The sequence below is a fragment of the Rhinichthys klamathensis genome, unplaced genomic scaffold (assembly GCF_029890125.1).
Source record: "Rhinichthys klamathensis goyatoka isolate OS25496 unplaced genomic scaffold, OSU_Roscu_1.1 h1tg000009l_1, whole genome shotgun sequence".
NCBI classification, from domain to species: Eukaryota; Metazoa; Chordata; class Actinopteri; order Cypriniformes; family Leuciscidae; genus Rhinichthys; species Rhinichthys klamathensis.
This window is the reverse complement of record NW_026606562.1, coordinates 5520014-5532345: the sequence shown is the minus strand read 5'-3', so window position 1 is coordinate 5532345 and position 12332 is coordinate 5520014. Positions and strand designations below refer to the sequence as shown.

At 39.9% G+C, this 12332-nt stretch overlaps 1 protein-coding gene across 1 annotated transcript; it reads right to left on the bottom strand.

Moving 5' to 3' along the window:
• Nucleotides 1-322: 322 nt before the first annotated feature.
• On the bottom strand, nt 323-10989 carry LOC130094394 (interferon-induced very large GTPase 1-like). The gene is made up of 5 exons (XM_056260643.1): nt 10920-10989; nt 10740-10832; nt 10025-10636; nt 5735-5802; nt 323-5245 (listed from the first exon to the last, which is right to left on the bottom strand). Exons 2-5 carry the CDS (start codon nt 10741-10743, stop codon nt 515-517), a joined length of 5415 nt encoding a protein of 1804 aa, XP_056116618.1. The 5' UTR covers nt 10744-10832; nt 10920-10989; the 3' UTR covers nt 323-514.
• Between the last annotated feature and the right edge of the window lie 1343 nt (nt 10990-12332).

Below are 12332 nucleotides of genomic sequence, written 5' to 3'. Positions count from 1 at the left end.
AATGAATATACAACAGTGAACAAATTACATTCTAGAACAATTCTCAGTGAAGATACACTGATGGAACTTTATCAAGTCATTGAACTCTTCAAATGTCCCAGTGCACACTGCAGACACGAAATGTTATTATTTTAGTTTTGTTACCATTTACTCAATAATGTTCTTAGCTTCTGTTATACTCAGTACACCTTTAATATTTATCAATTTCCTGATGAAGTTTCCGTACTCTAAATACGGGAACACAATATTAGATACAGTCACCCACCTATATTTTACTTTTAATCTCTTAAAAAAATTAACAAACATTAATATTTTTTGTTTAATCTTTGACAATAGCTTAATAGCTAACGTATCTATTTCTGAACGACTTTCTACTGTAAGTAACATATTGAATGTAATTTATAGGAAGAAAAAACCCAGAAGATTCTAGACAGAAAAGCCTAAATTTCAGAAACTCATTTCAAACTGTGGTCGATGAATTAGAGACCTGCACATGGCTCATTTTCATTTGTCATTAGATGTAATCATCCAAACTCTCGATAGCTTGCTCTTTTGAGTATTGGCTCCATCCGTATGAAATGTCATCCCACCTGTGGAATGTTTTCTCAAAGTATTCTTCCAGATCTTTCTGAAATCTGCACACAAACCACTTCCAGTATGGCAGCTCAGAGAAGTCAGGGGTGATGCTCCACTCTGCATAAACATGCCCTGCATTTCTGTAATCTCTACATGGAATCCACTGACCTGTATAGAACATTTTACCAGTTGTCACTAATGTTGTGCAAAAATCTGCACTGAGACACTCTGTTTCCTCATAACAACATCCAGTAAGACCATTTACTCGATGGATAGGAACACTGTGATCTTCAGTATGGTTTTCTACAGTGTTAGTGCAAGTGGCTGCACAGAACGGACACTGAACCCAGCAGCACTGACAGAGATGATCAATCAGAATCTCATCGGGTCTGTCCTTGTGTTCCAGATTTTCTGGAAATGTCTCTTTGCTGAATTTATGTTGTATTTCAGATGATACTGAACCAAGTTCTTTGCTTATCACATCTTCCAGGAGTTTAAAATCATCAACACCATCATGACTCACTCCTCTGAGGTCCTTTACAGAGAATATCAGCACATCTGAGAGCTGTCGAGTGAAATAATTCAACCACTTCTGAACATCTCTGTTGGTCGTGTTGACCCGTGTAGTCGCTCTGTGAGCCGCTGCCATGATCTTCTGTTGCAGGAGTTCAATGTTCTCCTTCATCTTGGGCCGAACACGGACTCCGAAGTTATCAGTTATGTACTGATTGACTTCATCTTTGATGAAACTCTTGAAGTGATCTTTGGGACTGTAAATGTAGGTAATGTATTTGTGAAAATCCTCCTCTTCTGCCAGAGTCTTGAGGATGTGTTTCTCTAGCTTAGATCTGTTTCCATTTAACGATTCACAGTTTGTCTTGATTTCATTTGTCAAATCTCCGGCAGTATCTTTATAGACACTTTTTTGAATTGGCTCTTTCAGTTTCTGACAGATGATCTCACCAAAAATGGCAGCTGATGTTGCACCTTGACAGTATTTCTGGAAAATACTATAGTACTCTTTGCTCTTCTTTTCAAAGTAGAAAACAGGATCGTTGGCTTCCCTGAACTTTCTGTGCTGGTCAGTAATTAACTTGTTTTCTCTCTTACAGATGGAAATGACCAAATCCATGTAAAATTCCTTTGTGAACACATATTTCCTGGAACCTTGCCCATATTCTACTACTCTGGCTTTGATATAATCTGCGAGTTCTTGAATGTAGGTTTTGTTGTAGCCCATCTTTTCAATGTTATACGACAAGATCATTGTGTGTGCTTGTTGAGCAATGTCATTGACTAAAGTTCTTATTTGGTTTTCAACTTCAATGTTACCAAACATTAGTTGAGCTGATCTGAAGGCTTTTTTAACACGTTTTGCAATTCCGCTACATTTCTTTAACTGTACATAATCGGAATAACTCTTTACAGATAAAATATCCCTGCTCTTCTCCCAGTTGTTTACAGGGAAACTTTCATAGTTGCTGAGAAGTTGTTCCATGTCTTTTAATACATCAATGTTTTTGATTGAAGGAGTTTCTGTCTTAATCTTGTTAACACACTCATCCCAAAATGAATCAAACTCTTTTTTCAGGATTGTTTCATCATTGGCTTTGTCTTTGAGTTTTAAGGCGAGTTCTTTGCTCTTTTCCAAGAGAGTATTTTCATGACGTGTCCTCTGAGCATCGATCTTTTTCTTCATATCTTGCTGCTGAAGAATCTCATTTAATTTCCTTTTTGTTTCTCTCACAATGTTCTCCTGAAGGTCTTTGATTTTGATGTGGAATGATGCTTTCCACTGTATCAGTATATCTTTATCTTTGTCTTTCTCAAAAAATTCTGACATTGATTTTTCTACTTCTTGACTTTTCACTTTTAGTTTTCCTTGAAGATCACTTTCTGAAACCTCATTAATGGTTTCATTTTCGATGTTGTTGTAGAGTTTGTTCTCTATTTCCAGCATGGTTCTGCGAAGACTCCAAGACCACTTGCTGTATTCTGTCTCCAGTTTTCGGTATGTTGCGATTTCCAGAGAATTTCTGAAGCTGAATACAAACCGTTCATTCAGTAAAGCCTCCCAGAGATCATTAATACGATCTTTTAGGTGTGTCAACTCTAACCCATCTGATTTTGAGGCATGGCCAAAAAACGTTGTCTTTAGCTCTTGGATGTTTTCACAGTATGATGGGTTTGGTGGTGCCATCGGTGGGCTTCCCTCCCAGAGCTGTCCAAAATACTTTATATCCTTCTGTATATCAAAAGTGATGACATCACTGAAACATTCTGCATCACAGACTTCATCTTTAGCAGCGAGTTTTGTCATCTCATCCAGTGTCTCCTGCAGCCGTCTCCTTCCCTCCATGTTTCTCTCCCCAGCTGTGATGTCCGAAACATTCTGATGGACAAACATGCAGCTGGGATTCAGTTTGACCTTCTTCATCCTCATGAAGGCCTGAACGACGATCTGAAGAATGTCCTGCAGCTCTGACGGGCTTTCTCCAAAGACATTGATCAATGTTAGATTACCAAGACCAACAACAAATGTGGCCATTTCATTGTCTTGATGTCTTGTTGACCTTCCAGACAGTTCTAGAGCTCGAAGCCCCTCAGTATCAACAACCAGAATATAGTCAAACTTCAGCTGTTCTTTCATCTCCTCTGATACTCTGACCAGCTGCATGAAAGCTCCTCTGGTGCATCTGCCAGCGCTGACAGCAAACTGCAGTCCAAACATGGCGTTCAGCATAGTGGATTTCCCTGAGCTCTGAATCCCTAAAACTGACAACACAAAGACTCTCTTGTCTCCCAGTTTCTTGATGAGTTCATGTAGAACAGCAGTAACCCAGACCACAGGAACATGAGCAGCATCCCCATCCATCAACTCCAGTGGAAATCCAGAGATCATCATGTCTGCTGCAAGACTCGGGAGGAAAGTAAAATTACACGGCAGGCCTTCCTTGTTACTATTCACTGATTTACATGATTCATACATCTGACCGATCTCCCTCAGGATGTGCTCCAAGCCAAAGGTTGCAGCTTGAAGTTCTTTAGATATTCTATCAAGTTCTGCAGGTTCACTGTTCATCTGTTGCTCAGCTCTGACTTTTGACCATTTTTCATCATACTTATAATGTAGAGCAGAAAGGTCAACTGAGGTATATTCATCCAGGAGGATTGCGAGCCATTTCAGAAAAAAAGTCTTCTCATTTGGAGATTGTGAATTTATTTCGGTAATAAACAACTTCATGAACCCAGCAAGGTTCAGCACATGCTGCTGTTTACGGATTCTCTTCATTTCTTGTTTCTGTTTTATTTCCATGTCTGTTTCATTCCCCTGAGATCGATGTAGTTCTTTGTTCTTTTCACACCACTGATGCCACAGTTCGCCCTGACAGGGCAGAAATAATTCTTTAATTTTTGTCAGATTTTTATCCTTCAGTAAACCCATCATCTGCTGTGCTGCTTCTTTTCCTCTTCTACAGTCATTGTCATGATCCTCATCTACTCTGATACCTGAGTGTTTGGACACATCTTCAAGACTGAAAATAGAAGATGATTGTGATGAAAAAAATGAGAGACATTTAATTATAGCTTGTATGAGTTCTTCAGATACATCTGACTGATTTCTCTTATTTAGTCCAATTTTGTATTTTCCTTTTCTCATTTCAGTTACTCTAGATTCATCTTCAGTAAGAAGACAAATTAGTGGCTTTCTGTCCTTGTACAGGTTTTGGATCTTTACTGCATTCTTGCCATTCTTGTCAAGTCGTGGTAGGATAACAACATTGACTGAGGACATTTCAGTGAGGATCTGCAGCTGTTTCTCATGGTCTCCTGCATCACCGTGTAGATTACAGAACGCAACACATTGAGTAAAATTATCTGTGTCTTTCCCAGAGGGGCAGTACCAGGCGATCTCCACCACTCCATCCATCAGTACTCTGGTGTTGCTGCTGCCTGTGCAGTTCCTATGGAAGAATGTGTTGTGTTTCTCGTTGATCAGACTGTTCATCAGCTGAGATTTGGATGAGGACAATGAGTCAAACCTGAAGAAAGACACCATAGCTGTTTTTGCCTTCCAGACTGGCTGGATTTTACTGATGATTTCATTGTTGGTATCTTTCATCTTCCAGCTCTTGTTGATTTGTCTGAATGTCCAGAGAGGAAACTCAATCTCTTGTGTGAATGGATCCGGAACAAGCAGAGGCAGAGCGTACTGACACTGAGACAGTTTAGTCACCATGAGCTGCTTTAGTAAACTATCAGCATAATAAATCGCGGCCATCTGAATATCCATTGGGTGAATAGCATCTCTTCTGTTTGTCTCTGCAGGACACAAAGATATTTCATTGAAAATATCGGCATCACCCTCCTCTTCAATAAAGTCACTGTTTATTTGTTGTCTGTCATCCTGTGAATCTATAGTTTTAATGTATCTTGCTCTGTAGTTCATCATCAGCAGTTTTTTGAGGAAAGTCTGAATCAGGTCCTCCTCAGCACAAGACTCACAAGACTCTAATGAATGTTTAGTTAGTTGAAGAACATCTGCAGCTCTTAGTTGAAAGGGGTGCCTTTTATCAAGATGAAGCCTGTGAAATAGATGCTCTACTTTATCCCCCTTTCCGTTTCCTCTTTGATCCAATCTTGCAGCATCTATTGATCGCGTCTCTCCCTGAGAAATATACAGCACAAGGCAGGTAGCTTAAAACAATTTACAATGAACTGAAATAAAGATGAACCATTTTCATCTTTGATTTTAGTACAACCAGTAATTGTTAAAAAGAAATTTTCATGCTCACAAGCAAACTGTGGGCACATGATTAGCTCTCTTTGGAAAGTAGTGCACATGACAGTTAAAATGTGCAAAATCATATATTTAAGATTAATATGTAAGTGTGTAAGTGTTTTTATAAAGGCTGAATATCTAAGGGTTTGCTGAGAAAATGTGACAAAAAATAAGTTTGACTCTTTGCAATGCATTTATCAGTAAATCTATAAATAACTTATACCATAAAAGGTCAAGAGAAACTATGAAAAGGAAGGAATGATAATAAGGAACCACTTTTTAAAGAAACACTTTTATAAGCTTTATGTCTACACATCCACAGAATTATTTCTAACTACTGCTCCTTTTCTATTTTTACACTAACTCAACACTTACCCCACGTCTCTCTCTTGTCTCTGTTGTCAAGGTGTAGTCCATATTATTTTCAATAATTGTGGTTTCATCTTGTGACAGAACAGAAAAGGTGAAATAAATATTAAAATGGCACTGAAATTTTAAGTTAAAGCAAATCCGTCCTCTAAAAAGAATAATAACATTTCATTTTTTGTTGAAAACTGATATGACTATGCAGTTTTCTTAATCTCCTCCAGCATAATTTTGAACTTAAAATATAATTTAGGATGGTAAATCAAACTTATATAGTCTAATTTAACAAAACATAACACCAACATATTGGAGTCTATAACAGTCTATTTTTTGTTGTAGCTTTTTGTCTTTATTTTGGTTTCATTATCTCTGGGTGTTTTCTCTTTAAAGCCTTTTCACGGTGTAACATGTTCGTTTGGTTTAGGGCGTTTTCACACCTGGAAGTCCGCACCAAGGTCCGAACCAAAGTTCACGTTTTGATACATTTTATACTTTCAGAAAGTTTTGGTTTGGTTTCACACTGCAATTATGCGAGCGCACTAAAGAACTTTACGTGACATACTTACGTCCTGTCGTCATCATCTATGTGGGCTGCATCTTGACATTGATTGGTTTTGTAAATGGACGTGCGTCTGACGTCAGCGTGTTGTCAATTCGGCGGGTAACTTTGACAACATGAATGAACAGACACATATCTCCCGTCCTCTCATACCCTCTCTCTCTCATCCTCTTGGAATATTTGGAAAGTGTCTGCATTTTTGTGCGTTTTTTCCAGTTGACTTCTTATCATGTTATCAGACCATACTTCAATTAAAAACCTTGTCTCCTACACTCCCCATGTGCTACCACGGCTCATTTTTCCTGCCACCTTCTGTTTTTCTCGGCTATGCGGGAACCACCGGAGCTTCCTGTAAAAGGTCTGAAAATCCGAACCATACAGAAATGCTTTCACACTAGAAACGAACCAAACCTTTGTTCAGTTTGATCCCAAATTTCATCTGTTTGGTCCGGACCGTGGTCCGGGGTAGGTTTCACACCTGTAATTTTGATTCGGACCAAACTGAAAAGTCCGAAAGTCCGGACCAAACAAGGTAGGTGTGAAAGGGCCCTAAGTCTGTTAATTGATTTGGGAAGTTCTTGGTTCCCTTTTGAAACAGTCTCTCACATTGCGTGAAAAACGCTTTTGGGGTAAGATCCGTTTTCTTAGAATACTGAAGGCTGATTTGTTAACGTTTGTGCAGCTGCACAAAACTTAGGATTTTGGCCTGCCAAAACGGATGGGGTTGACTGCCTATAAGTAGGTGCCGAATGCCATATTATCAGAATCTTTCTCCTTCAGCCCGAACATCATCTCCGCGCTGACTCCGAAGAAGAAAGAAGCCTCTCTACTTGCTGTCGAAGCAAGTCAGCTGCAGAGGATTAACGTCGCCTTGCAGCTCACGGCTCGCATCTGACTCAGGGTTTCTTCCCTGCGGCTATCAGGCAAAAGCACAAAAGAGCAAACTTCTTTCTAAAAGAGCTGCGAGGTTTGATGCAAAATGACACCACGAATGTAGCTCGGACGAGCACACCAAGTGCATAGCTTGCCTGGGACTCGCCCACATCGTGGCTGTACTCACTAAGCCCAGCTGCTCGCACTGCAAGAAGGAGAGCGGCGCACCGGCGCTGACAGCACTGCAGCTGAGAACAACGCTGACAACTTGGCAGCTGAGAATGGCACTTCTCCCCTGCAACTATCAGGTGAGACTAATAGAGCATATTTTTAACTCTAAAAGAGCATATTGCCCCTCTGAGCACGTCGCTTATCAGGGCTGCGTCCATGCCAAGCCCGTTAATCAAAGATGTGCCGCCCTCAGTGCGAGAGCAAAAGTCTGGCCTCGCTATGCTAAATAAAGCATCTCTGTCTCTTGTTCTCCATCATTCTCTCCCTCTCAGGAGCCTGAAAGGAAGAAACAATGGAGTTGCAGGGCTGAGCAGATGGGACTAAGTAAACTCAAGCCTGTCCATATCCCACGTGCCTCACTCTCCCTGCAGCAAAGGGGATTCCTCAGTGCTCTTCACTAGTGAAGACCAGCACCCTTGTCTGGTACAGGTGTTTTAGGGCGTTTTCACACCTGGAAGTCCGCACCAAGGTCCGAACCAAAGTTCACGTTTTGATACATTTTATACTTTCAGAAAGTTTTGGTTTGGTTTCACACTGCAATTATGCGAGCACACTAAAGAACTTTACGTGACATACTTGCGTCCTGTCGTCATCATCTGTGTGGGCTGCATCTTGACATTGATTGTTTTTTTTAAATGGACGTGCGTCTGACGTCAGCGTGTTGTCAATTCGGCGGGTAACTTTGACAACATGAATGAACAGACGCATATCGTTGCAACTATATTGTTATTTTTATGGCATAATTACTTGCAGCACTACACACAAGGCTAGTTCAAATTTGCCAAATGAACGTCCTCGTCGTGCGAACATTTTATCGTCGCCGGCAGAAAAGGAGGAGAAGACTGCAAGTTGACTTATTATGTCATCAGACCATAGGCGTAATTTGCGGGTGGGACATGTCCCCACCACTTTTTGCCTGGGTCGATATTGTCCGCACCACTTTTGAAACATCTCGCGGCACAGATGTAACTAATACAAATAAATAAAAGATCTCTAGTTAACTAGCAGAGCATTCATTTCATTCGTTTGTTAAATAAGAGGCGATCTAGCACGCTGAAATGTGTTGCTTTTGAAATCAAGTGATCAAAGTGCTCGTTGCTGCTGCGATCACTTTAATCCGAATACTCTCTATTCGTCTATTCCTCTATTTCCGGTGAAATCACACAGTAAAATGCACACAAACGTGTCCCTGCTTGATATACAACCACTGATAAACATAATCGGTTTTAATGAGAAAAAAAAAAAACTATACGAGTGCGGATTAGAACCCAGAACCTCTGACACGCTTGGCAAAAGTTCTGCCACTGGACCATTAAAGTGCATGCGTGTAACAATCGGATCTATGTATTTCTTCACGTGAAATTTCTCGGCACTAACACATACTAGACCTCATTAAACGACAAATTAAACACAATGTACTATTTAATTGCTGGACATCGGTATGTTATTGTACATAGGTACATCTGATTTATTATTTAGCATTGTATTACCCCCCACCCACTTTTTAAAGCAAAGTTACGCCACTGCATCAGACCATACTTCAATTAAAAACCTCGTCTCCTCCTCTCCCCATGTGCTACCACGGCTCAATTTTCCTGCCACCTTCTGTTTTTTCTCGGCTATGCGGGAACCACCGGAGCTTCCTGTAAAAGGTCTGAAAGTCCGAACCATACAGAAATGCTTTCACACTAGAAACGAACCAAACCTTTGTTCAGTTTGATCCGGACCAAGACTACCTCTTTTCGTCGGACCAAATTTCATCTGTTTGGTCTGGACCGTGGTCCGGGGTAGGTTTCACACCTGTAATTTTGATTCGGACCAAACTGAAAAGTCCGAAAGTCCGGACCAAACAAGGTAGGTGTGAAAGGGCCCTTAGTCTCTTTTAATAGTTCCAAGAAAGAATTTGTGCCAATGACATTGGTGGCTTTAAATACAGAGGAATGCTCGGACTCCATGCAAGACTACACTCCCTACTGCCTAAGGAACCAGGTAATGTTAAGGGCCTGGCCTGAACTTGACATAAACTTGGTTTGGAGTGGTCGGCCCTGGAAGTGCCTGTCAACAGCAGCTTTAACAAATGGTTCCTGCAGCCGGGGTGCCATCAGCGAGCCCCCTGCCAGGAATCAAACCCATTGGTTTGTAATGAACTATTTGTGGCGTATGCCCTACTTGGCCCGCGCTCAATCTTCTACTTTGGCTACCCTCACCATTGTTGATGGAGGCCGTGGCAAAACCTACTCTGTGGCCAGTCAAGCTGGATCCTGGATCATAAACGTTATTCTCTCAAAAATACAAACATGTACATGTTGCTGACATATTATGGTAGCCCTGTTTGTGCTGAATAGTGTTATGACACTTTTGCCATTAATATGTTTATAAGCAACTGAAAAAAGCACAAATGTCAGGGCGTCAAAACACGTTGGACCCCTAAGGGTTAATAATTGGAGATTTTCTTTATTTTTGATTGTCTTTGTTTCTATGTTATTTTATTAACAGTTTAATTTTGCATCTGAATCTTGGCTTGACTGAGTATCTGTTACAAGTAGTAAATCATGAATAGAAGTGTTTGAGTCAGAGGCAAATAAAAATGTCAGGAAACCAACATAACATCAATGAAACCAAATCTGTGTTCTTACCACTTTGACATGTCCTGTCTTGCACATCTTCTCTCTTTCTTAACGCAGTGTTGTACATCTCTCTAGTGTAGCACTGCTGGTTATTCTCAATAAACAGATTCTCAACTCTGCTCATCAGGTCTCTCATCTCTGACTGTTTGGTCATGTTCTTGCTGCAGGTGTGATATCTTCCACCGCATTTCTTCAGCAGCCGCTCCAGAGGAGAGTTTTTCTTCAGATCGTCTATTATAGAGTCAGACTCTTCCTCGCTCTCATAGGTGAAGAGAATCATCACAAACTGAAGAACTCGGTCACCAAATACTCTCTGAAGCCACTCAATACCCATCTTATCAGCATCTGTTAGCTGACCCAGTCGCACAACAAAGATGAAGGAGATTATTTTATTTTCACTCACTAGTTGACCAGTGAGGGGATCCAGGTCAAGTGCAGTCTCATGTAAGCCAATCATGTTGATAACTGAGACACGACGTCCTGATATCTTCATCTGGAAAGGAACCATGCTGGATATTTCTACATTTTCAATATCTGCTTGTATTTCTCCAAGTAGAATATTGTCATGTTGAAACTGGACTGCCGCAGAGTTTCCAAATAACAAAATGGTCTGATTGTGATCTAGAATAAACAGAAGAGCCATTCTCAGATTCATCAATGTGCTGTAACATAAGAACAATTATCATTCAGGAATGCAAATAATCTTATATTTTTGTCTTCTTACCCATACTGCTGAGCGATGGATAAACGGAGACAGACAGTCGAGGTGCTCATCAAGTTTGGAGATGCTCCTTTATTCTACAGCCTGTTCATTATCCTAAAAAAGATTCATTTTCATAATTTTAGGTGTATATAACATCATTTAATTTCTCTTTAAAGTCTAACATAATTTCTACATGTTCACCATCTGAGGGATGTTGAAGTTATGAAGTCATTACTCAAGAGACTTGAACTCTTCCTGCTATAGATGCAAGTATAGGTTTAGATCCAGTCGAACAGGATCTGCAGTTTACAGAAACATAGTCTGATGTCTGGTAAATCACATGGTATCTTTTCTAAGAGCACCTGACAACCAAGTAAATTCGGTAAATCCCAGCCACATGTAACTTCCTCTTTAAAAGTATTTTTAATTGTATTGTCCTACAGGCACATATAGGCTAGTCCCAAAAGGCTGACTTTGTTATTAATACAATCTGTCTGTGTCATGTCTTTCAGACACCCATTATGCAGGGTTCTCAAGTTTTATCAAAACAAAGCTTGGAGTGAGATCACATGCAGTTAGGGGAGGAGCCCTAATGGAGCCCCGCCCCTGCCCCGCCCATCCCCGCCCCCCAATTTTACCCATTGTTCATAATTAACCTGCACAAACTGAAATTATAACAAAATCTAAATCTGGTAAATCTGATAAATGACACAACAATTCATCACATCAAATATATTCTTTGACGTTATATTTCAAAATTACAAATATACAAAAATATAACAAATTGCTCCTTACAGTTTGGGGAAAAAAAACTTTTTGCATTTTGAATGTGTCTACTCGAAATGGTATAATGATTTATTGTGTGGTGGGACATTGTGAACAAATGGACATATTAGAGTATTAAGGTGTGTGTGTTTGTGTGTGTGTATACACAAGAGTACACACTCCAGCTTATGAAATGTGTTTTGTGTTGTCGTCTGCTTTAATAGATTTAGCCTTAATGTAACTAGAAAGACCATTAATACAGTATAATATATAATTTAAAATAAAATGAAAAAATACATCTTCATTCCTTCCCATACCCACTAAAAAAGTGGGTATGGGAAATTTCATTTTTTCATGGGAAGTTTTTCCCTTAGTTTCAGATAACGTAAGCTAGCCAAACTGAGCCAAAGCTTCTGGCCTGGTTGCAAAGTAGTTGTAGAGTTTTTAACTGCGTCAATAATAATGTATATGATGGGCTATATATGAAATGTTCTTGCCTAAAAATGTTAGACGAGCTTTCTTCCAACTTACCTTCTCCATCGCGATGTTGTTGGTTACCTACTGTGCAGAAGATGACTGGCTTCTTTGATTTAGATAGTTTGTGGATCGTTAAGTAGAGCTCACAGCGGGTGATCGGTCAGAATCACACAAGGTTTCTTCATTGAAAGTATTTATTGAATTTAAAACTGCATGGTTGAATATGTACATTGACGTGTGTGTGTGGTTCTGAAACAAATAGAAGAAATAAAACCAACATAATTAGTTGAATGCAAATGAATGCTTATGCAACAAACCTCTATTTATATTAACTATGTGCCTAGTATAACATCTTGCCAATGGACTACAGTT

Bases quoted from the DNA above. Each gene is read 5' to 3' on its own strand.
- LOC130094394 (XM_056260643.1), bottom strand. The intron at 5,803-10,024 runs GTAAGAACACAG...TTCTGTCACAAG, and splicing joins AGACAGGACATGTCAAAGTG to ATGAAACCACAATTATTGAA. The intron at 5,246-5,734 runs GTAAGTGTTGAG...TATATTTCTCAG, and splicing joins AGACAAGAGAGAGACGTGGG to GGAGAGACGCGATCAATAGA.